Here is a 24985-nt window from a genome sequence, read left to right as displayed (position 1 = left end):
TAGCTTAAAACCGCCCCAAACCGACCTATCCCCACCCCTAAACACTTGTATTAATTTAACACAATTTTACAAACGTCACTAATATAAGTCATGAAAGTAGTAGTAATATGATAGAAAGCAAAAACAATAAGGAGGTGAAGTGTAACACTCCACACCCTATTTCATACCACCATACACATAGTAACTCACTAAACGAGTAAACGCTATAATCTCCTCATTCGCTACACGTACATAATTTAATATTATATACATACAGATGACGTGCAAGAAACACTGCACCGACATCAGTAGCATCAACGGCGTATGCGCTTCTTGCCTCCGCCAACGCCTAATTACCCTTATTATTACACAAGAACAATCCGAAACCCAATCACTAGATCATAACCACCGAAATTCAAATCCGCCACGTTCTGGTTCGCCATACACCACTCGCCAGAAATACACCAAACCGGTGAATCCGGTCTTAACCGCTCAACGGCCGTGTAACAAACCACGCTTTAACCATAGCGTATCGGACAGACGGTTTTACAACTCACCACAGATAGCTATTACGACCGGAGGTTGTATCGGCGGCAGTTCATCAAGCCGTAAGAATCCGACGGTTATTAAGTTTCCGTCGATATCGAATTTGTTTAGATCTAACAGTCGTAACGTAGACACCGATTCGAATCCTAGGGTTTCAGTTTCAGTTTCAGTTTCAACTTCAAGCGGTGCCACGTCATCGCCGTCGTGGCTCTCGAACGTACTTCCCGGAGCCGGCGTTCGTCAGAAGAGTAACACAGCTGCCGGCGTTGTACGGAACCGTGGAATGTCGCCGGTGCAAACTTCTGACGATGAATTCAGCGGCGGATCAGCCGGTAACCCTACGCCGGTGGTACGGTGCGGCGGCGGACAGTTCCGGCCAGTAGTACGTGCGAGTCCTAACGGGAGGTTGCCGGTGGATGGTGGATATTCCGGCGATGTTAGGGTTCCGGCGGCGGTGGCGGTGCCACATCTGTCGTATGCTAAGTCGTTTTCTGGCAACAGATCACGGAAGCTTGCCGACTTTGGGAGGTCTGATCCAAACCGTTTATTTTGACTTTTAGCATTGACCGACTGGGTGCAATGTACGATTTTACCCTTGGTATTAGGTATATATATGTTTTTGTATTTTTGTTAGTTGTAGACTTTTGAGTTTATGATATTTTTTTCGAATTAATAAACGAAGGTAAGATACAAATGGATTTAACTTTTAAGTATAGTTTTTGTTCATATTTTAATAAGTGACGAACTTTTAAAATTTTCACGTTGTAGTTGGTAGTTTTTTTAGCTGATTATTTGTATATACTCACAGAGGTCGGTCATGATTTTTATACTATAATGTTGGTCTTTGTGTTTAAGGTGGTGTTTGGGATTCCTAATTTTTAACTCTTTATAACTTATTAAATTTTGTATCTTAAAAAGATATATATGTAATATGACTTTTTTAAATTTTAAAAAAGGAAAAAAAGGTTTTTGATAAGTTAGGAGTGAATTGGTTATCAAAAATAACTTATATAAGTATGTAAGGTGTAAACAAGGAATTCCAAACATGCTTAAGGTAAACTTGTTAAGAGACTTAAGAGGTATTCTTCCTAATACAACTTGTTTAGTTAAGCCGTCAACACCCAAAACTATTTTATTATTATTTCGTCTAAGATTTCAACACCCAAAATTATTGATTGATAATTGATACTTTTCCTATTTTATATACGAGGAAATTAATCCAAAATTATGTGTCATTATTACAACCACCGTGTAGTTGACGATATTGATATCCATACGTTATTAAATAATCTTTCAAATCACATCCCTTTTATGGAATGTTCCGACTATTCTTCTAAAAAAAAAACAAATCTCAAGTTAAAAAAAATAAACGAAAGAATGTTTGTTTGGCCGGCTTTTATTCAATTCAATATTTACATATTGATTGTAACGATAAATCTTCTATACCCTGCAAAAGAGCACTGGTAAGGGTATCAAATTAGGCACTTGTAGCAAACTTTTTATTAACTAATACAAAATGAAGGATCCAAATACGATCAATTAATAGACAAATTGGGGAAACGAATCTTAACATAAATAGTGAATTACAACAAAAATGTGGTCATGTGCTCGCCGATTAAACCGTATAGGAACTTGTAATGGAGGAATTGTGACCAAAGCTCAAGCAATTGGAACGAATCTCTAAGACGATGAAGAATTGAGAGGCGAAAGAAATGGAATAAAGGGAAAGCTAATGCAAATGCCGGAAATGAAGACACGTAGTTAAAACGTGGCAAAGTAAATACGCGATAGAAGGAAGTATGAACCTCAAGAGCCACGTAGCAACGAAAGCGTCGTAAAATGTGTATGACAATGAATAGTATTTTATATGAGAGGAGGCTAAGTTAATAATAATAATAATAATAATAATAATAATAATATTCAACATTATTATGTTCTACCCATTCTTAACCGGATTACTTGTTGCCAAAAATGATGTGTGCATGTTTTTCTTTTCACTCGAGTAAGCTTTTATAAGATGAGATGTCAACCATTCATAATAATATAAAATAGTTTTATTCAAAAGATTTAACCGTCTTTTTTCCCCTTTTTAATTAAAAATAAAAAAGATATAAAAATTACAAGAACTAATCTATGCTTGGAAGGGGATATCAACTTGTAGCACTAGCACACATGTAAACGTTTTAAAAACATAATAATATTCTGAAGTCGAGTTATAAACGATTTTATGTAACTTTTTAAATGATAGATCTTCTCGAACATGCACCGATTTTCATAACAAACAATAAGCTTGTAACCTTATTATGTCGTCAATAAACGAAAGGAACTCACAAATGATTTTCGTCCATTAAAATCACATGCATGCACATCAAGTTTTACTTCGAATCCTGGTCAACAAGAACATGCAAAAGATCGATTAAGACCCCAAATAACTCTTTTAGCCACTGGTTGAGGGACCAAACTCCCAAACACATCCATTCTTTGCGTCTTATTTGCAATACAAACAAAATGTATTTTCTGAAGTTTTAGTATTAATTAGTTATAAATTATTTTTTATAAAGAAAATCTATACTTTTTTAGTACGTATTGTGACTTGAACTTCCAAATCCTACCTAAACGGCTAAACGAGTACACATATATCAATAAATCTTAAAAAATATTGAGAATAATGCTTTATGAATAACTTAGACGTATCTATTTCATATCCAAATCATATTCATCGCACTCAGTAAATTTCACCAATAGCAAAGGTATGGTAAGGTCTGAGAAGGGTAAGATGTAGACAGTCTTGTCTCTATCCCGTAGGAACAAAGAGGCTGCTTCCGGTGAGACACCTGGCTTGATAGTAGTTTTGCATATAACGCTATTTCACATCGACATATTATTTATAAATGTAGTTAAACGAACAGTGTGGCAGTTAAAAGTTATAGTTAAATATTTTACAAATATAACTTTTGGCTGATTTCTTGATACTTACACAAAACGTAAAACAAAGTTGAAAAAAAAAATCATCAAAATAATGCAAACTGCCATAAAAGCTACACGATTTTAGCAACTCGTAATTCATAACTCTTGTCATAAACGTTTTTCTCGATCCTCTTGTATTCTAGTTCTAGTTAAGGATACAAATACAACTGTTGATTGAATTAATACATATGTAAAGAGGGACATCTTAATATTTTGAGGGCCTAAAATGAAGTTAAAAAAATTAGGGGCTCTTTTTTGAAATGAGTCGGGTCAAACAAAAAAAAAAGATTACAGTAAAAAAAATCAAATTTTAAAAGTTGAAGATAAATAGTAAAAAGTAATCAAGATAATATTGGTATCTACATAACAACATTCGTTTTTTGGTACTAAAACATAAATGTATGTGACAATTATGTATTCGAAGGTTGTCCAATATATTAAGGAAAAAAAAGAGAAAAAAGAAAATAGCATGCAAATGATGAAAACGGTGGCTACATGAATTCAAAAAGGGATCTCCAAAAAGTATTGAAATAATTTTTTTTAGTAAAACCAAAAAAAATACAATAATATTCAATTTCAAGTAGTTTATTTTTTTAAAAGAGGGGTCCTACAAGTTTGAGGCCGAGGCAACGGGGCTCTCCAAATTTGAAGAGTGCGATAGTTTAAATATAAGAAAGTTGTCGTTTTAAGAAAAATGTTTGAGGGCCTAAAAGTGGCCGCTTCACTTGGTTATATATTGGGCCAACGCTGATTGTAAAGAACACAAAACCCAATCTGCATAGTTGTAAAGAATAAAGAACATAAATATGTGCATAATCCATTGAGATTCTATACATAATCTATTATGTAACTATGCAAGTTGTATTTTTGTGGTTTTATGTAAACCAATATATTGCTGGGAGTGTTTGTTTGGATGTTCGTGTAAGATGGAACTCTATTTTCTTGATGCTGGAATTGATTTCGAATTTTAAGATTGGCATTTCAATTTACGGAAAAAGATTCACAATATCTTGGATGCTTAATAAGCGATTCAAGGTTCGAACACGAGGAAGATATTCAACATATATTATAACGAACCAATTATAGTGGAGACTTCGAAGTGAGTACAAACTTTATGATGTTGGAGTTATTTTATAGGGTAAAGAATCGTTTTTGGGATCGTCGTGTGTTACTTTAGATTTCTAATTCCATGATATTTAATTACTAACTCAAGAGTCAAGATGATGTTCACACGTAATCCTCATTGCTTTGGATATGAAGTTAAGAGTTAAAAAATGAGGTTTGGAGAGAATTCACATTACAACCAAAACATATGTTAATAGAAATGCACGATAGAAAGAAGTTGTGTTTCAAGACAACTTGAAATACTCTAATTAAAACATTAAAATGAAACCGTCTTTTACCAGTTTGGTTGTTTAACCGATCTAATCATCTATGGGTGCGCACTAAAACGAAAAAATCGACCAGAAACTGAAAAAACCAAACCGTAATAAAAACCTACGGTTTGGTTTTATGTTTTTGTGAAAACCGAACTTATAACTCAGTTTTAGTTTTGCATGCAATATAAACCGAATGAATCGAGCTTCTAGATTTTCATTTTTTAAAAGTAATTTAATAAACAAAATTATTTAGGCCTAAATTCATTATTTTGGTCAACTGTTTTTTCACTCTAACGCTTTCAAGCTCAATTATCAAAACCGAAAAAACCAAAGCCAAATAGTTTTTAAAAATCTAAAAACCTAAGTTTTAATTTTTGGCTCAATTTTAACCCAAAACCAACATCCCTAGTTTTTATTTACCTTTATATAATAAAACCACTCATATCAATTCTAAAAAATTCAAAGAAAATAAAAAACAATTAGCAATTTTATCTTTACTAAATAAATGTTTTACTCAAAACAAATAGTGTTGTTTTACTTTCTTGACTTATTCTTCTCAGGTATATCATACCCCCTTTGTTGGTTGTCAAAGACCCAAAGGGTGTATCGATTCAGATCAATATCTGGCCACACAGATCCAATACCCTGAATAAAGTTAACTGTCATTTCAATCAATCAGTTATTGTTTTTAGGGTTTTGAGAAGCAATTCAATGGGGAATGTCTTTGTGAAGAAACCCAAGATCACTGAAGTTGATCGAGCCATTCTATCCCTCAAAACCCAGAGGCGGAAGCTTGCTCAATATCAGCAACAGGTATGTATGTATTCATTACAGTTTCACTGAACTCAATTATTATAATTTACTAGTATTATGATGGTTAGGGTTAGGTTATGAGCGCTCAATGCTCATTATCGAATTAGCTTTGACACCATTTGGTAAGTATCAGTCTTAGCCGGAAAAAATTAGGGAGGTCACACATAAATAAAACAATTAATAAGTGTCTGGACATAGCCTTACTGATAGGAAAACGCATTAGGGAATTGGCAACTGCAATTGACGAGAACTACACCTACTAACCTACTGGCTACTAGTAGTATGGAAATAGAGATGAAACAAAATAAATGTAAGTAGAAAATCCTGACATGGAGTACACGCGTTTGGATGGCACGTATGCCCTGTGGAAACGTCCTTGTCCATGAGGATAATTTTGTTCATGTACGAGGATGTTTCAATTGGGCGACACTTGCGTGTGCCTTCAAAACGCGCGTGGTTTATGGCTTGCATTTCTTTTGTTTTCTCTTTTGTTTCCATGTTATTAGTTGGTAATGGATTAGTGGGATTAGTTTCCTTTAGTTGCAGTAGCTAATTTTCTTATGCTTATTTCTAATTGTAAAGTTATATCCAGCCATAAAGTAATTGTCTTTTTATTTGTATGAATATGATTTAGTTTTAAATTTTTAATCTCTCTTGTGATCTTCTTAACTTTTTCAGCCTAAATTTGGTACTCATCAAATTTGTAATTTCTATAGCTATTATTTGCCAAAACCTAATTAAGGCGAAACTCTAGAGTTCTTGTATCATGCAATAATTTTCTAGATGTATATTAGTGAACTATCTTTGCCCTCATTATGGTTGGATATGAATAAAATGTGCGTGGATAAGAATATAAGATACCATATGCATATACTGACTAAAGCGAGTATGAATGCAAGGTTGTTGCCATAGGAGCTTAATGAACAATATAAATTTAATAAACTTTGGCAAGGTTTTGGGACCAACACTACCAAACATTGGTCCTTATGGGGTATATTCACTTTTTTTTGTTTAGAATTCAAGGAAAGTAAAAAAAGCTAACGGCACTCGCGGTAGGGATGCCATTTTTACGCGAATCCGAGCGGAGAAAACTTGTACTTGAACTAACCTGACCCGACAAACTCGAGCCCAAGAAAAGACTAACCCGAACCGAAGTAATTCGGGTTGGTTTTTGGGTCTGAATTTTGGGTTTTGGGTCAACCCGAATAAACTGATAATTTATGAACAATGAGAGGCGGTTTTATAGGATTATTACCATGCTAGCTTGTACATTTAGCGTCCAGTTGGTGTGTTCGAGATAAAGATGATTTAACATGGACATATTTTAAAAAAAATTGTAGCTTTGCAAATTGAGCATGTTACTTTTTTGGTGTTTTGTATACGTGTTGAGTGACTGTTAATTACCAATTTAACCTTCTTCCAAGATCCTCAAAATCAACCACGTAAAATTTACGCTTGCATTTGAAGCTTGAAAAAGTAATTGAAGCTGAAAAGCAAGCTGCAAAAGATTTGCTTCGTGAAAAGAAGAAAGAAAGGGCGTTATTGGCACTAAAGAAGAAGAAAGTACAAGAAGATTTGTTGAAACAAGTTGATGCATGGCTTATTAATGTTGAGCAACAAGTAAGCAGTTATTTATATTCTTAAGTTTCATATTCAAATATAAAATAGTAACTAACGGTGTTGGGTGTTTAGCTGGCAGATATTGAACTAGCAAGCAAGCAGAAGGCCGTGTTTGAGAGTTTGAAAGCGGGAAATAATGCAATGAAGGCGATCCAAGGTGAAATTAACTTGGATGATGTTCAGAAACTGATGGATGATACAGCAGAAGCCAAAGCATACCAAGATGTGAGGTTTTTTTTTTTTTTTTGACCCTAATTTTAGAGGTAGATTCATATATGCCTCCTGAAAATGTGCTTACATATCATATTTACCCAACCAAAAAATTAATATCAAATATATTTTACCAATTCAAAACCACTTTAAATATCATGTTTACCCAATACAACTTATGATATCACCATTATACCCTTCTCTTTTTCCTTATACTTCAAACTCTCTTATCCTAATGCGTGTTTTAATACGTGGGTATAAATGTCAAAAATTTGAAAATGGGCATATTTGATATTATGATTTTTTGTTTGGAAAATGCATCATACCAACTTTTAAGGGGGGGTGTACGAAATTATCTCTTAATTTTACAACTTGACAAATAAACAAGTTTTCTGCTAGAGGAATTTGTTAGTCCAAGACTCCAATCTGCAAACATATGTTGGAATTGGTTTCCAGTCATCATTGTTTATAATCATGGCTATATGGTTGATATCATGTTTAATAAAATAACCTTATAATTAAATTAAGGGATCGAGTCCAACTGTTGGGATGTTTTGTTTTTGGTCAGGAAATCAATGCAATCTTGGGAGAGAAGTTATCAGCCGAGGATGAAGAGGATATTCTAGCAGAATTTGAAAATCTTGAAGCTCAGGTATGTTTTAATTCAATGTTTTTAGTCCAAATTTTATCTAGTTATTGCTCCTGCATAAAAAACATTTGTCAAATATATTGAATGCGGTTTTAGAAGTGCCAAGAAAACAAATGTGGCAATTTTCATTGGATATCATATAATGGAATTTCCGGTTTTTGTCGGGTCTTGGGAATACTTTTGTGTTTGTAAATTCTATATATATGGAATATTATTTGTAATTCACACTGTTATTGGGTTGATCGTTGAACCTGATCACGGCCCATATTTTTATGTGTCGGACATCAATCGTAACCCGAACATACTTAAAACAGTGTAACCCAAGCACAATTTGTTTAACTCATTTTTCTAAACATGCCAAACGGGCTGCAGTCTCGTGTCAGAATTGCACCCCCATAAAAAGTGTCGATTTTTTACTTTGTGCTAATGCTATCCAAGACTAATCGATATCACAAGCAGATTATAAACTTACGATTCTGAATGTTGGTATTTTAATATTTTTATTTTATATATTTTACCTTTTGTTGCTACAGATGACAATTCAAGATCTGCCAGAAGCTCCTGTTTCCACAAAAGATGAAGACGAGTTGGAGCTACCTGATGTTCCAACAAAAGCACCTGAGATTGTTGCTGATAAACCTCAAGCCGTGAAAACAAAAGGTCTTTCTTTATCTTGTATCATTAATAATATTATATATAATTTTCTCTCTCGCTATAATCAAATAAGAATATCACTCGCAACCCATTTTTTTAAATCACTAAAGTGTAGTTCTGCAATAATGTTTCTACACAGTTAACACATTGATCATCAAGAAACTATAAATAATCTTCAAAAAATTTGTTTTATCATTGTATAATATACGTATGTAGGCATGTAGCTTAGATCAGAATTTGACAAATAACTTGATTTCTGGTCTTTCTTGCATGAACAAAATAACAGTTATGGAGGAGCCTCTACCCGCATAACGTGTTGACCGCCATTGATTACCAGAATACTCGATGATACGTGATAGCATTTGATGCAGCTTATCTACATTTTTCTTGTAATCATGATCTTGTCTTGTGATCATAGTCATTTTATTTTGTCTTTATTTGAATGGATGCAAGGATTATTGCAATTGCCTTGTTGCAGGATTGCATTTTAAGTAAATTGTACAGTTTTTTTGTTTTTGTATTTGTATGAAATTAAAACTTGATACTGAATAAATTTTATTTGCTTAAAAGAATTTCATCATAAACCCTATACACAATGTGTTCTATAATCATAAATTCTATACTAAAAAACATAAATCAACAAGAACACTCGGGTGGCTCATTCCTGCGTTTATTCTTCGCCTCATGGTCATCAAGACAATTCTGATAAACATAATTTGAGAACCCCCAAATCCCCAAAATGACCACCACAATCTTGACACCATTCAATGAATGATGAAATGCGATAGCAGCAACCAAAGGCGATAAACATAATGCAAGAGTGCCAACCACATTTGAAAACAAAGGTGACACCACAAAGATCAAACCAACTGCACCGACCGAACATATCTGCCACGCGACAGCAGTCCAAATCAAAGTCATGGCATATGACAAACTCCCTTCATCAAAAGTCATCACTTCAACCTTCAACAACCGCCACTCTCCGCTTGCAAAAAGACCCACGATTGCCACACACGACGCAACAACAGAAGTGCAAATTTGCAACTCAAGAACCACTGCAAAAGTTTCTTTCTTGATAATCTTTTGGAATGAAAGCCGTGTGAGTGAGAGTAAAAGAGCATAAAGAGCTGATGCACCGAATGTAGCCACAAAACCAAGGGATATCTTAGCCTGACTCACGGGTCGGCGACTCGAATGGTCACCAACACCGACTAAAGTAACGGATAATGTAAGAATATTAATGGAGTTCAAAATCAGCATTGTGCATTTTTGGGAATTTACGAAAAATGAGAAAAATGCGCAGAATATTAACTGAGTTGCACAAATGCGCGAGTAAGTAGAGGTTGATAAGTATGCTAGTCCCACAGAATGCAATAAATTGTCACACGCAATAAGGAAACCGAGTCCAGCATAGACTGACAAGACAATATTCATAGGACATTTGGTTGTGGGTTCCTTTATAGAAGGAAAAAGAATGAAGGGGATGAAGAGGATAGGGAATCCCGCGTTTTGGGCAAGAGTGGCAGCCCATTTACTATGACCGCCTTTTTCATAATAAAACTTTAAAAGAAGAAGCGCGACGGCTTGACCAACGAGGAGGAAACCGATGTTAAGGAACACTAACAACCACCATTGCCATCGTTTGAGGGCGGTGATTGGTGGAAGGCTGGATTTAACTTCGTCTTTGGCTGCCTTTGGGTCTTCGTTATCTGTTTCAAGAAAAAAAGAATCAAAAGTTGAATGCGCATTTGCACACCATATATAAGAAGTGATAAAAACAAAAGATTTCAAGACAAACATGTTTAGATAATACACCAACATATGATCCTCATACCAACCGATATTATTTTTTTTGGTAGCCAGAGTGGAAACTTTCCAAAAAGTCACCCATCTAGGACTACTTCTACGTAAGCACACTTAACTATGGACTTATCGCCTTATGCACAGTCAAAATGTATGATCCAGTATCTCTCTGTGAACGTGACATGCGGGATTTGCATGAGGCGTCACGCATAATTTGAATAAATATGAAGCTTTAACTAATAACATTCATCAATCATTGCAAGTTTTGATTCATCAAGATCCAAAGGTTCAGATCACTAAAGTATTTTTTCCATATAAAGTACTTCTGTTGACTTTCAAAGTCAATATTGGCATTAATCAAATAAATTATCCAATTTAGTAAACCATAAACAGAAAAATGTTAAACAGCCAATTCTGACCCACCAAAGTAGAACTGTAGCTTTTAAAAATTCAACTTTCCCATTATATTCAAAATAAAAAATTACCAGTATCCAACAAATCATTTGAATCAGTTTTACAAAATAATAATAATCTTTTAACCCCACTCCAATAAGTGTAAAATAAGAAGAAATCCCAGGAAAATGAATAAAAAATAATATACATAGACAACGGTTATAAGCCTCAGTAAATTGTATTAATTTTGGATTTAAATCGGTATATATGTATAGATTGGGAATTTGCAAGCATGTATATGAAATTAAGATCCATGAGTGTAATGGATATATAGATACAGATATTAGATATATACATGCAGAGAGAGAGAGAGAGTAAAAACTGTCGTCTTTGAAAGATCCATCAAGTTTTAGATTTAGAGAGCGATCTATCTTCTCTTGTAATGGAAGTGGGAACAACGAAAACTGTATTCTTATTATTATTATTATTTTTTATTTGCTTTGGTTTGATTCATAATATAAACTTTTGCTCTTGCATGTAATGTATCTAATTATGTTGTGGACCTATTTGCACTCAACGACTCATAAACATGTATTTTGTTTCTTCAACATACTCTTTATTATTATTATTTTTTATGCTATTGTTATTAACTATTTCAAATATTAGTTTTTACTTTTTCTTTTATTTTTTTTGTGGGTTTCTTTCTGGGCAAGTATATAAGTTTGATATCCATTACTTTGTGCCCTAGTGGTAGAAAGACTTGCGTTTTCTAAGAATTCGATTCCCAGTTTCCCACTTGTATCACTTTGATGGATTATGACCTAACTAGCACGGGAACGGGTACGGGACCAGGATACGGGGACGTTATGGGTACGGGAAACAACAAAAATCAAAAAACCAAGATACGGGTACGGCAACAGTATATTAAAAAAATACAAATATATTAAACAAAGTCCAAAAAATATATATATTTGTTTAAGAATTGAATACGTTAGTTAAAATCTAGGGTTATAAATGAAATACAAACCTAGAGAGACTGGATTAAAAAAAAAACCTTTTATGTAAATTTTAAAAGTTTTAGAGATTAGATGCATACAAGTAAAAGATAAAGGGGTTAAATGTTAAAAAAAACCTAAACTTAGTTTAAACCTAAAAACCTAAAATAAGTTAACAGCCGTCACATTCAGCCTGTATCTTCTTCCTTCTTCTTCCCACTGCTTCGGTGCCGGAATCTCCGCCGGAATTTGCTACAAATTCGCTATTTGAATGATGAATGATGAATATTGAATGTGTAAGTTGTAACGAGAAGATAAAACCCTAAATATTATAGGAAACGTTTCGGAAACTTTGAGCACGCCGTACCCAATTTTCGGAAACGGCCGGGAAACGTTTCGGCGGTGTTTCGCCGGTGTTTCCGTCCCCGGCCCGTCACCGGGACAGGGACTCCGCATCAGTTGGCGTTTCGATGCATCGAAGATTATGACAATGGATAATTTGAACTAGTTATTTATATATTACCCGCATGGATATATGCAATTTTTATTTTGTTACTTATAAATCAAAACAAAATATTTTACATTTACCAATTTACAAAATATACAAATATAATTTATTATGCATTATGCTTTGCATTATTACATAATAAACTAATTCTTTCATTAATTTTAATTTTAATAATTTGATGAAAAAGCGTCCCCCAGTCCTAGCCCCAGTCGTACATTATATTTATATCTTTTGTAGAGGTATGCCACGTCACATTATATAGACTATAGAGCATATCACGTCACATTATATAAAGGTACATTACCTCACTAAACAGTAAACACATCGTTACAAACATTCGAAATGGAAGATATTAATAGAGAAGTCACTATCTTCCTTTATTCATACATTATATAGAAAGAAGAAAGTTGGCATCATTAAATTCACACAATTAGTTGCGCAGTTGGAATGCCCCTGGGGCAAAATTCGTAATGTTAAACAACCCAACAACGGTGTTTTTCACGAATTGCACTGGCGCCTGTAGAGTTCCATTTGAAGGGAGTGTTGCATTACAAGTCGAAAGTGGTGTAGCAACAACTACCCTACAAGATGTTAAAATTAACGATCAATGGACTCGAGATGATGCTGAATGCTCCCATTCTATTTGTTATAGCCAAGCCTCTCGGAATTATTCCACCACATAACAGTTGGACTATAGCATCTGCATGTGAACAAGAAAATATACATAAACGATAAATCACATACTCGTTACCATTTTAGTTTTTTTTTTTTTTTATGTTTTGACACAGACATTTTAAGTCATGTAATTCAATTCAAAAAGGGATAGCGCCTAGCTTGTTTTCCGCTTGCTTTCTGTTTTGATGTAATCACTACCTTACTTATTACAAGTTACTTATATTAAAAAAATTGCTTATAAATTAAACTAATGATTATAAAAAAGAAAAAATAAATTAATTAACTAATGACTTATTCAATAAATTAAAACAAAATTAGAAAATGTACTTACAAACAATGGCCTGATGCAAAACATATCATGAAAGCTGGCTATTTATAAGGGAAGCCAAATCACATAATATCTTAACTTTCAAATGTTTGAAAATGAGAATATTAGTTATTAGTTATTAATGGTTATTAAAGAAATGAAGAATTTTGTGAATCGAAATGTAAATTGAAATTGACTTTATGTATGGTACCATGCAAGTTTTAGTAAAATCAATGCATGCCATATGCTTATCATGAGTTTTCTCTTCATATTATAATTACTCATGAATTCATGATAATATTATTGCGTTTTGTCAACATGCCATATGCTTAACTTTCAAATGTTTGAAAATGAGAATATTAGTTATTAGTTATTAATGGTTATTAAAGAAATGAAGAATTTTGTGAATCGAAATGTAAATTGAAATTGACTTTATGTATGGTACCATGCAAGTTTTAGTAAAATCAATGCATGCCATATGCTTATCATGAGTTTTCTCTTCATATTATAATTACTCATGAATTCATGATAATATTATTGCGTTTTGTCAACAAAACCATTTATTTGTTTGTCCTGTATTTATTTGTTCCTTCATGTTTACAATATTGACCTTGTATATCTTTTTAACAAGTATGATTAGTTTTATACAAGTGTAAAGTGTAAATAAGTCGAGTTTGAGCCGTGTTATTAAGTATAGAACTTTTAACTTTGGTTCAAATTATGTATAACAAAGTAATCCAAGTATTACTTCTCCTAGTCATCACAAAAGATGTGATTTTCTATTGAATATTTTCAATAGTAGACTTTAGGCTGTCCAAACTTCTCATCACTCGTTCAGAAATTACTTGGAAAATGCTTGTTTGTTTTTTTGCTCGATTGTAAGCAAGCCGCTCTGCTTGGTTCGGGTTATTAACGAGCCAAACAAAGAGCAAATGTTCGTTTGGTTTGGTTCGGTTTAAATATTTTTAAGTAGTTTTTCCACCCGGTGCGTTGAGGCTGGGCAGCTGGCAAAACCCCAGCGTTGATAAAATTCGATCGTTACAACGACGAGTCAACACGACTTCAGTCGATAGAGGTTACATTCGTTACGGCATAGATACCATTGGTAATTTGAGCATTAAAACCCAAAAAAATAATTCGTCAAAGTAACTCATAAAAAGATTAATATATAAAAAAATATTTTTAAAGCGATGTTTATTTGGTCGGCAAATCCAAGCGGTGGTAAAAACTAAGCGTTGTCTGGGGGGGGGGGGGTTCGGTTGGTAAACTTGCGTGTCGGTAAAACCAGAGCGTTGTCGGTCGCAGGCGTTGAGGCGGTGAATGTGTGCGAATTAGATTGGTTTCTGTCAGTTTGTTATAGTAACAGAACTGAAACAAAAAAAATGACGTTCGGTTGGTTTCCATTACGCGTCATAGTAACTAAAAAAAACTAACTCACGGACCAATAAGGCGCCGTTAAGTGGCCCAATACACACTTGTGACACCAAAGTTCTTATTTATATATGGTAGTAATAGTAATTTATATTATGTATATTTATATATGAAGAAATATATAAATATAAAGACTCATACAAATAGATATAAGTATATAATTTTTTATACCCTATTAAGTCTATTTCATAGTTTCTTTCAAATTTTTAGGTTACTAGAAGTTTGCTTACGTATTTATTATATCTCATTTAAAACTTATTTCTTATAGAAATTTACAATTTATTACATGTTTGCCTAATGACTACTAATTTATTTACAAAATATATTATTTAGAACTTCAAACTTATTTTTATTGAAAATTTTATCGATTCGGTTCGGTTTAAAACTTGTTTATTTCAATTCGGTCCGATTTCAAACTGGTTTGGTAGTTCCAAAAGGGGAACCGGTACCACCAACCCGGTTTTTCTTGTACAACTCTACAAGCAACAAGCAATCCCATGCTTGGTTCGGCTCGGCGTGAAGACTTACTATGGTGATAATATTTAGGGGGTGTTTAGGATTCCTTATTTTCATCAACTTATAACTTATAAACTTTTTGAAAAGTTAATCAGGTGTATAAGGTGTTTGGCAAACCATAAGGCCTTATGGATTTTAACTTATGGAGAAGGCAAAATAAAGAGGTTTTGAAAAGTTAGGAATTTGTAACTTATTAACTTAATGGGTTTGATTTACCTATTACACCCCTCCAACCCTCAAACTCATTACCCTCCTTTTAAAAAAGAATGTTCTTTTTAGTCATTTTGATTTTCTCCAACACATAAGCTAATCCAAACATTTTTTCAAAACTTCTTTTAAACTATTCATAAGTTAGTAAAGTCATTTTAACAAAAAGTCACTTTACCTTTAAACAAGCAATCCCAAACACACCCTTAGTGGGCTTTGGGGCGAAGATGTAGCCCAATACAGCATACTCATAATAATAATAATTATTATTATTAAGGCAAAGTAAGACTGCAAGAGTGAGAAGATCAGATACACATGCACCAATCAGCGGTGTCCCGATGATTGAGTGTTATGTTCCTTATGTCCAAGGCTTGATGCAAAACTACTATCGAGCTGCCGGGGGTCTCACCGGAAGCAGCCTCTCTATCCCTATGATAGGGGTAAGGCTGTATACATCTTACCCACCCTACCATAGCATTGCTATTGATGGGATATAGATGATGATGAAAGGAAAGAAATGGCGTGGGCGTTGAGATCAGCAATCCTAGGGCACGTACGAGTCCCCGTGAAGGGATCCAACCTCCTCACGCCGCTATGGCTCACTCACCGGACCACCGTTCGCTCAATGTCGTCTCACGACGATCATCTGGAGAAGACTCAGGTCATTGATCGGATCCTCGATATCGTCAAAACCTTCCCTAAAGTCGATCCTATATTCTTTTCAGTTTTTGTTTCATTCGGTTTTTAGGTTAGAATATGAGCTGAATCTGTTTAGGTATAGTAGTTTGACCTAGGTTAGTTATGATTCGTCTTGTTTGAATTAGTGATAGGTTGAGATTTAGGACTGAATTCATAGTTTCATTTCACAAAACATTCTCATTTGTAACATTATTTGTGATTTTTTCCTGTTGAAAATTTCACCTATCAAATCACCTTTTTAAGCATTCCTTAGTGTTTTCTCCAAATCTTCGTTTATATATCTTTCATCAATAACTTGTCACTCATTCCTAGTTTTTGAATCCTACATCTTGTTGTGAAAAAGATTCAATAGCTTTCTTATTTGTGTTACAAAGTTTTTTGATGAAAGATGTAGAGAACTTCTACCTTGCGTTTGGTTCAACTTATGACCTGCGGTATTTACTCTAGCAGCACCCTGTTCACATTCACAATCAATTTCATTCTCCATAGCTGGTTCTTGCTTATGGGAGGGGGGAGAAGAAGGATTGTTAAAGACATAGAATGCTCGAAGAGCCGTGATAAACCAAGTTTCAAGTCACGATAGAAGTCTCCATAGCTTGAGGCTTGAATGCTAGAGTTAACATATGACTTGTATCGTGCCCAAACTTCATGTTGTTTTGTACACCTTCGTGTGAAAGTTGACATTGTTTATATCACAATCGTTATTGGAGAGCCGTGATAAACCAAGTTTCAATTCACGATAGAAGTCTCACGTCAACACCACCTTTTAAGCCATACTAACAAGGCTTCAATCTCTCCAGGCCTTCTATGGCCTAAACGATCCTTTTTCTCCGACACCCCCACCCACCCAGATAAACACTGTTGACCGCTCTGTCTACACCACCAGCAGTTCTTGCAGCCACACTACATCCTCATTAGGTGTAACATGCTCTCCACCGCTCTCACGCCTTCAGAGCTGGCGTACATGGACCTCCTCATTGTTACTTGTTTTCCACTTGTCCTTATTTGTTAGTTGATTCTAGATTAGTGGGTTTAGTGGCATCATGTTTGTTAGCCTTTAGAAAGGTGAGGTGTCACGGTTTATATAATAAATAGGAATGAATTTGATGAATTAAATTGCAAATTTGTTATATAAACGCTGGTTGTCATTTCTTGAAACCATAGTTAGTGGTCCGGCCCTTAGATTTTCTAAACCGGACCATGTACACGCCTGTAAACTTTTGTCTCTAGGTTTTTAACAACATTAGGAAAACATTGTTGGAATCGGCATAGTAATCTTTCAGAGTGTCGATTCCTGGTTTCTGAATTGTGTTGTTTACTTATTGCTTCAATGTGGGTGCTCTCTATTCTTAGAGAAATTTTGCTCCTTCGGTCATTCGACTTGTGCGCCATGGGTTTTGACGAATTACTTCCTAAGATAAAATGAAGCAACATGTGTAGGATTGTTAAACGTCTCTTGCACAAAAGCGAGATTAACCCAGATGAACTAGTGAGTGCGACAAGGATTTCTTGTATGCAAATGGGGTTTCGGGAGCAACAAATTAATTGTAATTATGGTAAAAACAGTAGAGATTGGAAAAAAAAATGTATGCGTAAATTTGGTCATCGGATGATTATATGGAATTATTGGTTTTATAAAACCAAGTGAGTTTTGTTTATAGGCTACAAGACACCCCTGTATCATAATTGTAACTAGTTTGAAAAATGGCGGACGTTTTGCAAATAAAGTACTTGTGCCATTTACCAAAATGGAGTGTCACTTCATGATTTAATTTGATAAATATTATTATAAAAGTTACTCCATGTCTTGTTGGTTCCTTTAATTTGCATGGGCGCATTAATTCAGTTAAGAAACTAAGTTGCCATTGCACAATATTGTTACCATTATCATATTATGTATCAAATAATAATTATGGGAACAAATCTTACTGCCACATGTCTTTGTCCATGCACGCATTTAAAATATGTATGAATCATAGTTTTCATTAAATCATGATACACAATATAATTCCATAAGATCATCTGATGATCAAATTTACACAACGAATATTTTCTTATCTCTCCTTTATTTACCAGATATAGAATTGGTTTGTTGCTCAAGAAACAAACATTTGTGTACAAGATATCCTTGTCGCACTCACTGCGGCGTAACAATCTTACACACGCTGCTTTGTTGTAACTTGGGAGGCAATTTGTCAAAACCAGTGGCACGTAAGTCAAATGACCGAAGGAGGTGAAGTTGCTTTAACGAAAGAGAGCACTCGCCTTAAAGCAATAAGTAGTAGACAACACAATTCGGAAACCATGAACCAACACAAAGTATGATAATATGGTACTGAAAAAACTACATCATAAAGAATAGACCCGCAAGCTCTTAAAAATCACTCAGATATGCAAGTATATAGGGCTCTCTTGAGGCGTGCGAGCCGCACCTTCGGCTGAGTCACTTTTTTTTGGGGGCTCAAAAAGTTTTATATATCTATTTAAAAGAATAAACCTTATATAATATAATTGGATTTTGATCATCTTAAAATTATCAGGCCCAAATTTTTTTATATTCATAAACTATTTGGTAAAGTTTAGGTTATTGGGCCCAATCCATATGGTAAAATGCTAGGAGAGCTTCTCAAATCATCGGTTAGCCGTTAATTATTACTGTATTTGATTTTATTACTTTAATTTTTCTATATTTATTGTTATAACGTTAACGTTGTTTAAAAAAATTAGCTTATATATTTCGTTACTTGTTAGGGCCAGCAGGCCTTTTTATTTCAGTAGGCCGAGGTATATAAATTCTCAAAGACGGCCCTGCAAGTATATAATCATATTATTGTTTATTGTCATCATATGCAGGTGACTCCTGAAGTTCATTTCCAGAAAGATCTGGGGTTGGACAGTTTGGATAATGTGGAGATCATAATGGCCATTGAAGAGGAGTTTAAACTGGAGATTCCCGACAAAGAAGCTGATAAGATCGACTCTTGTGCCCTTGCGATAGAGTATGTATACAATCATCCCATGGCTAGCTAAAGCTTATGTGTTTGGTTTTTGCGCCTTCTGTTTGCTTTTGCTGTATATGAGTTGAAGTCGACCCAGAAAATAATTAGAAGCATTTGTGACTTCATCATCATCCTTGTATGTTTATTAAACTAAAATATGCACAAACATGATTTTCCAATGTTATTGGTTGTTCTGGAATCATTGTTGCAAGACCATTGTTTGTTTTATGACTTGGGTATGGATATCAGTTTTTAGTTATGAGCCAAATAGCTAACTGCGATTTCTGAACCATAAACCAAACCGGATGTGGCCAGTTTGGCAGTTTGTTTTGGTGGTTTAACTGATTTTTTTTTCTTTTAAATCTTTAGATTCTATAAATAGTTTTAAATGTTGGATGTTTATGAATATAGTGCATAGACGTAACTGCATATTTTAAAAATGAAAAACAAATAAATAACAATGGTTAAACGGTTGGTTAGCTTTTGAAAAATAAGATATTTATGCTGTCGGTTTTGAAATCGTCAAAGTCAAACTTTACAGATCTCTAACTGGTGGATGATTCGGTTTGTTTTAGCAATTTATGAATGCTCCATTGTGTAGTCGTCTTCTTTGTCTTTGTTACAAGACGAAGATGAATATAGACCAATTCCAAACCCAAACACAACAAAAATTCTTATTGGTTATCGCCAGTTCTGATAATCAGCATCCAAAACTCAAAAATCTTTCAGTTATCGCCAGTTCTGATAATCAACATCCAAAACTCATTACCGAGAGCCAAATCGGTTTTCAGACCCGAGTTTGTTAACCAAATGCATGCGTGCAGTTGAAGATTTTGATTCCAAATCCTTAAACTAAACCTACCTATTTTACTGAGGTATAAGATTGGTGGATAATAGCATTTCTTTAAAACGTTTTGAAAAGATGTTTAAATGTTTGAAAGCCTACTCAAGGAGGGTAATTGTAGTTTATATACTCTTTTAGAATAAATAAATACTTTATTGGAGTTATATTTCTTGAAATGCAAGCACATAGATTTCAATTTTCAACAATTCAACGCCATGGGCATCAGAATGAGACAGCATTAGAATGCGCGTTTAAGGATCTGTCAAACTGGTTCAAACCGATAAAGTCAAACCATTATGACTGGTTCGATCAACCAGCTAACTTACTTGGTATGGTTTGTCGTTTTCTACTGTAGTTAGCTGTAATCGCAATTACTTTGACTTTCAGGTCAACTTTGAGAAATTACAGAGATAATTCAAATTTTATGTAATATTTGTCTTGAATAAAAATGAAATACGAAAGCCAAAGTAAACCTCGATTACAGAAAAAACTTGTCATGTTGAAAAGTAAAAATAACAAAACACCAAGAAAACTTTTATGAAATAACGAACAGTGGCTATGATAACTATGTGTTGTATGATAAATCGATTACTCAACCACAGCCAGCAAGTCAGACGCCTTGCAGAAGCAGTGCCTTCCTTCTGCTCCAAGATCCACCTGTTACAACTCACAATGTCACACGGGTATTTTGGTCACTTTAACTACCTCTCGAAATTAATCTACAGTCAAAAGTCCAATAGTACATCAAGGGATTGACGTATGTTAATAAACTCATGAGCCGAGAGTCAGTGGTTTAATGTGGGTATATACCTCATAGGCATTAACATCAGAGAAAAGAACCTGCAAACAAAACAAAACCCATTATCAGATCATAAATGACACTGCCATAGTGCCATGATGATGGCAATGAGCCAGGTAATGGCAACCCCGATCCCATACCTGTCTGGTACCCGCTACCTTTTGTTAGGGTTCGCGGATTTCCCACGGGTATTGGATATACCTTTTTATGTTCCCATGTAGTTAAATATTCCCTGAATTCCGATTATAAACTAACCCCAAAAAAACGACTTGAAATACCAGATACCCGATTACACTTTTAACACTTCCATATTTTTGGTATTTCAAGTTTCTAACAACTTGAAAGTATCATTTATTGGGTTTCCATGCAAGTAAACAGGTATCACCTACTACCATACTAATCTTAGACCCGAGAAAAAGTAACAAATCCCATACCCGATTCCCGAATACCCATCCAGAATGTTTCTTGGTTTAGGTTTTTTGCCATCCAAATTTCTAATTGCTAAATATATATTTATATTACAGAAAGTATTATACATACATACCTTTTTCCCAGCCTCTAAGTCCCCTACCTCGGTACCAACAGCAAGAATCTGGAACAAATACACAAATACAAAAGACATGAAATATTTTGTTTCAAACAAAAAACAGGAGAAACAAAATGACTACTCACCTCTCCCATAAGATAACGTTCGAACTTGACAGCTGATTTTGGCAACAAAACTCCACCAGCAGATTGCTGATTATAAAGAAAATTATTTCAATCAGAATCATTTTAGGGAACACAATGTCATATGCCCACCCATTAGATATGAAATTACTTGAAACATGTGTTGCTTTGGTGCCAAATCGATCTTAGAATAGTAGTTATAGGGGTGGCAATCATGACGGGTTAACATGTTGACGGGTTTCAGCCTAGTTCATTATCGACCTTACGCAGCCAAAAGAATGCAACATTAAACAGCATACATGGTTTAGTACCGGTATTTATAATCCAATGAGTATAACATATAAATTTAGGAGTAGGTCACGGGTTTGTAGAGCAACGGTCGTGTGAGGAGTTTAGGTGTCATTAGTCTAATAGCTTAAAACTGTATGATGCTTTTGGCATAAATATTCCACGAATTTAAACACAGAAACACAAGATATTTTACCTGAGGTAGCTCTTCCAGACGAATTAGCACTCGGTCAGCTTGTGGCTTAACCTATGAACACAAAGTAATTATAATCCAATGAGTATAACATATAATGACCTTGCTAAACAACACTACAAACACAGATACTTACTCAATTATAATATTGTATACAGGGGTGCTTATATACTTTTGAAGCCGACTTGACCGACCAAACTAAATCAAATTGGCCGGTTTGAGATTCGGTTCATGGTTTAGAACTTGAAACTAGCCAATTACCATTATTAAATTTTAGTTTTCATTTTCGGAATGTATCAAATCACTGCATCACTTTTTATATATATATTTTTCTCATAATTCTAGTTATTTGAATCAATCATAACTCAAAACAAACTGTGAACTCTTGAATTCGAATCGGATTTTCCAAGTTCTGTCTGATTTGAATTCGAACTCACTTCCAAAAATCAAAATTCAAATAACCCAAAAAGTAAGTTAACTGATTAAAATCTTGAATTTTTTTCATAATTGGATTTAACAATTTCAAACGAAGAAGAAAAAATATCAATAATTACCTTGGAAGGCTCATACTTGGTTGCAATTGCATTAACCTTGAACGAATTCCTTCTTAAACCTATTTAATCAATTAAAATAAAAAAAACAGAAATTGAGGTTATTAATTAATAATAAACTGGGGGAAATGAAATAAAGAAAGAGTAGAAGAATAATATAATACATAAAGAAGTTGTGGGCTTAGTAGAAATTGAAGGAGAATGAAGGTCTATAGTGAGAGATAATAAGGGTTTAAGAAGGAAACTGGAGGAAGACGCCATGGATAAGATTTAGCTTTCTTTTGTTTTGGTGTTCCTGAGAGAGGGGGAGGGGTTGACAACCTTCACTTTTACTCGAGACCTAACTTGAAAATGTTTGTACCTGAATCTGAACTACCCTGCACCCGAAAAACCCGAATAAACTTTTAGTTTTGAAATTAAATATATTTTTAGGTATGATAAGCTAAGTCTTAAGCCACTAAATTTATCATAATCTGGCTCTAATCGACTGTTGTCATTCTAACTATTATGGATCGGTTGTTTATTGTTAATTTATGTTTTCCGTTTATTACAAATAGCAACCGAAATCGAACAACCAAATCACGCCCGATTGAATATGATTAAGGCTCGAGTTAGTTTTACTCTTCTTTTGTATTGTTTTATTAAGTTATGTTGGTTTGTTATTTGATTATTTGTGTTATAAACAAAGAAGAACATGTTGTTTTAATTCTAGCATTGTAGCTTTTAAAATCCTTTTATTTTTGTGTTTTTTTCTTTTGTTTGTTTGCTTTCTAGGATACTCAAAAGCCGATTAACCCAACCCGAATTACCAGAACCCGAAAAACTCGTGAGAGAATTGGGTTGGGTTATCAAGATTTATAAAACTTTGAAACCTGAAGAACCCGACCCGAAAAATGAACCCGAAGAACACCTCTACCCAATGCACCCCTCTGTACGCGGCGCATAGTGCTATAGAGGTACAATTTTGTCCGTGTATAGAGGTACAAGTTTTGTTGTATTGTACACTATATGCACCGAATAGTGCTATACGCCGCGTATAAGGTACAGTCAAACCTAGGAATGCAGAAAGCAATCCTAGTTTGTCAATTCGTACCTTATATGCCCCGTGTAGCACTATACGGGGCGCGTTATGCCCATTTGAATTATTGAGCCCGGCTCTTCCCCCCTCTCTCTCCTTTCTCTTTATTATTATATATACACACATAGGGATGAGCGTTTTCGGTACGGGTACTGATTGGTACCGGTATCGTACCGGTACCGAATTCGGTACCGATTTGGTACCGTCGGTACCAAGTTTTGAGTTTTCGGTATCGGTACGGTAGCGGTACCGGCACGGTTCGGTACCGGTATTTCCTGAATTTTTCACGAAATACCGGTACCGAACCGAAAATTTCGGTACCGGTACCGGTACCAACAATTTTCGAATTTCGAGATCGGGATTTTCGGGATCAGTACCGGTACCATCCCAATCTCATCCCTATACACACATATCTTACAATAAATATCAATATACACACATATTTTATAATATACATACACATTTTATAACATACATAAGAGAAACGAGAAAAAAAATGTTGTGGTTCAATCATTTATGTCCAGACTCGAACGAAGATGAGCCGGGTTACGCGCTTAACGATCAACCTAGCACGTCGTGGTTACCGGATTTGAACGAGGTTTCATTTTGTATTTATTTAGTATGAAGTTTTTAGTTGCTTTTTTAACCAAGACATTTTACATTACTTTTTGTTAGCAGTATGCTGGTTATGATATTCAACCTGAACAGTGTTATGGTCAGCCTAGCTCGTTGGGGTTACCAAATTTGAGACAGGTTTCGTTATATATATATATATATATATATATATATATATATATATATAGGGGATGGTTCATGCGAGAAGTGATATTACAACGAGAAGTAAATCTCATCCATTGATTAAACACATCAATGATTTAAAATAAAAGATGTATTTTTGTAATTATCTTAATAATGTAATATGGTGTTTTATGTTAAAAAGGGCAAATTCGTCTAAAGGTGTAGGATTAAAAGCTGTAACGTTAGTAATCCCTCTTTCAAGACCTAGTTTCACTCCCAAGCCGTTCTATCACACTCATTACGCAAAATCCATCCACAATATGCAATTGATACAACAAATCAACGAGTTCAACTACATTTATTGTGTGGTGTATAAGAATCGATCATCAGCGCTAGGGATCTGTTCTTATCAAGCATAATTGGGGGTTTTTAATCTTAATTGGTGACCAGACTAGACGCAAGGATTTGAGGTATG

General features: G+C 34.5%; 4 protein-coding genes and 1 pseudogene across 4 annotated transcripts; 3 read left to right on the top strand and 2 right to left on the bottom strand.

Moving 5' to 3' along the window:
- The first annotated feature begins 256 nt into the window (after window positions 1–256).
- LOC143540842 (uncharacterized) lies at window positions 257–1078 on the top strand. The gene has a single exon (XM_077033813.1). It carries the CDS (start codon window positions 257–259, stop codon window positions 1076–1078), a length of 822 nt encoding a protein of 273 aa, XP_076889928.1.
- Window positions 1079–5548: 4470 nt separating this feature from the next.
- Window positions 5549–9242, top strand: LOC143540854 (vacuolar protein sorting-associated protein 20 homolog 1-like). The gene is made up of 6 exons (XM_077033820.1): window positions 5549–5684; window positions 7152–7304; window positions 7377–7529; window positions 8083–8166; window positions 8697–8823; window positions 9104–9242. Exons 1-6 carry the CDS (start codon window positions 5583–5585, stop codon window positions 9127–9129), a joined length of 645 nt encoding a protein of 214 aa, XP_076889935.1. The 5' UTR covers window positions 5549–5582; the 3' UTR covers window positions 9130–9242.
- Window positions 9243–9408: 166 nt separating this feature from the next.
- On the bottom strand, window positions 9409–10617 carry LOC143540841 (putative purine permease 11 pseudogene; annotated as a pseudogene).
- A 5552-nt stretch (window positions 10618–16169) lies between these two features.
- On the top strand, window positions 16170–19604 carry LOC143540851 (acyl carrier protein 1, mitochondrial-like). The gene is made up of 2 exons (XM_077033819.1): window positions 16170–16376; window positions 19205–19604. Exons 1-2 carry the CDS (start codon window positions 16170–16172, stop codon window positions 19379–19381), a joined length of 384 nt encoding a protein of 127 aa, XP_076889934.1. The 3' UTR covers window positions 19382–19604.
- Window positions 19605–20651: 1047 nt separating this feature from the next.
- On the bottom strand, window positions 20652–22955 carry LOC143540850 (10 kDa chaperonin 1, chloroplastic-like). Its single transcript, XM_077033818.1, has 7 exons — window positions 22859–22955; window positions 22698–22756; window positions 22147–22197; window positions 21666–21731; window positions 21538–21585; window positions 21005–21034; window positions 20652–20851 (listed from the first exon to the last, which is right to left on the bottom strand). Exons 1-7 carry the CDS (start codon window positions 22953–22955, stop codon window positions 20783–20785), a joined length of 420 nt encoding a protein of 139 aa, XP_076889933.1. The 3' UTR covers window positions 20652–20782.
- Between the last annotated feature and the right edge of the window lie 2030 nt (window positions 22956–24985).

This window comes from Bidens hawaiensis, unplaced genomic scaffold (assembly GCF_021521415.1).
Source record: "Bidens hawaiensis isolate Kalapana, Puna unplaced genomic scaffold, B.hawaiensis_p1.1 tig00012376_1, whole genome shotgun sequence".
NCBI classification, from domain to species: Eukaryota; Viridiplantae; Streptophyta; class Magnoliopsida; order Asterales; family Asteraceae; genus Bidens; species Bidens hawaiensis.
This window is presented reverse-complemented; position numbering and strand designations above follow the sequence as displayed.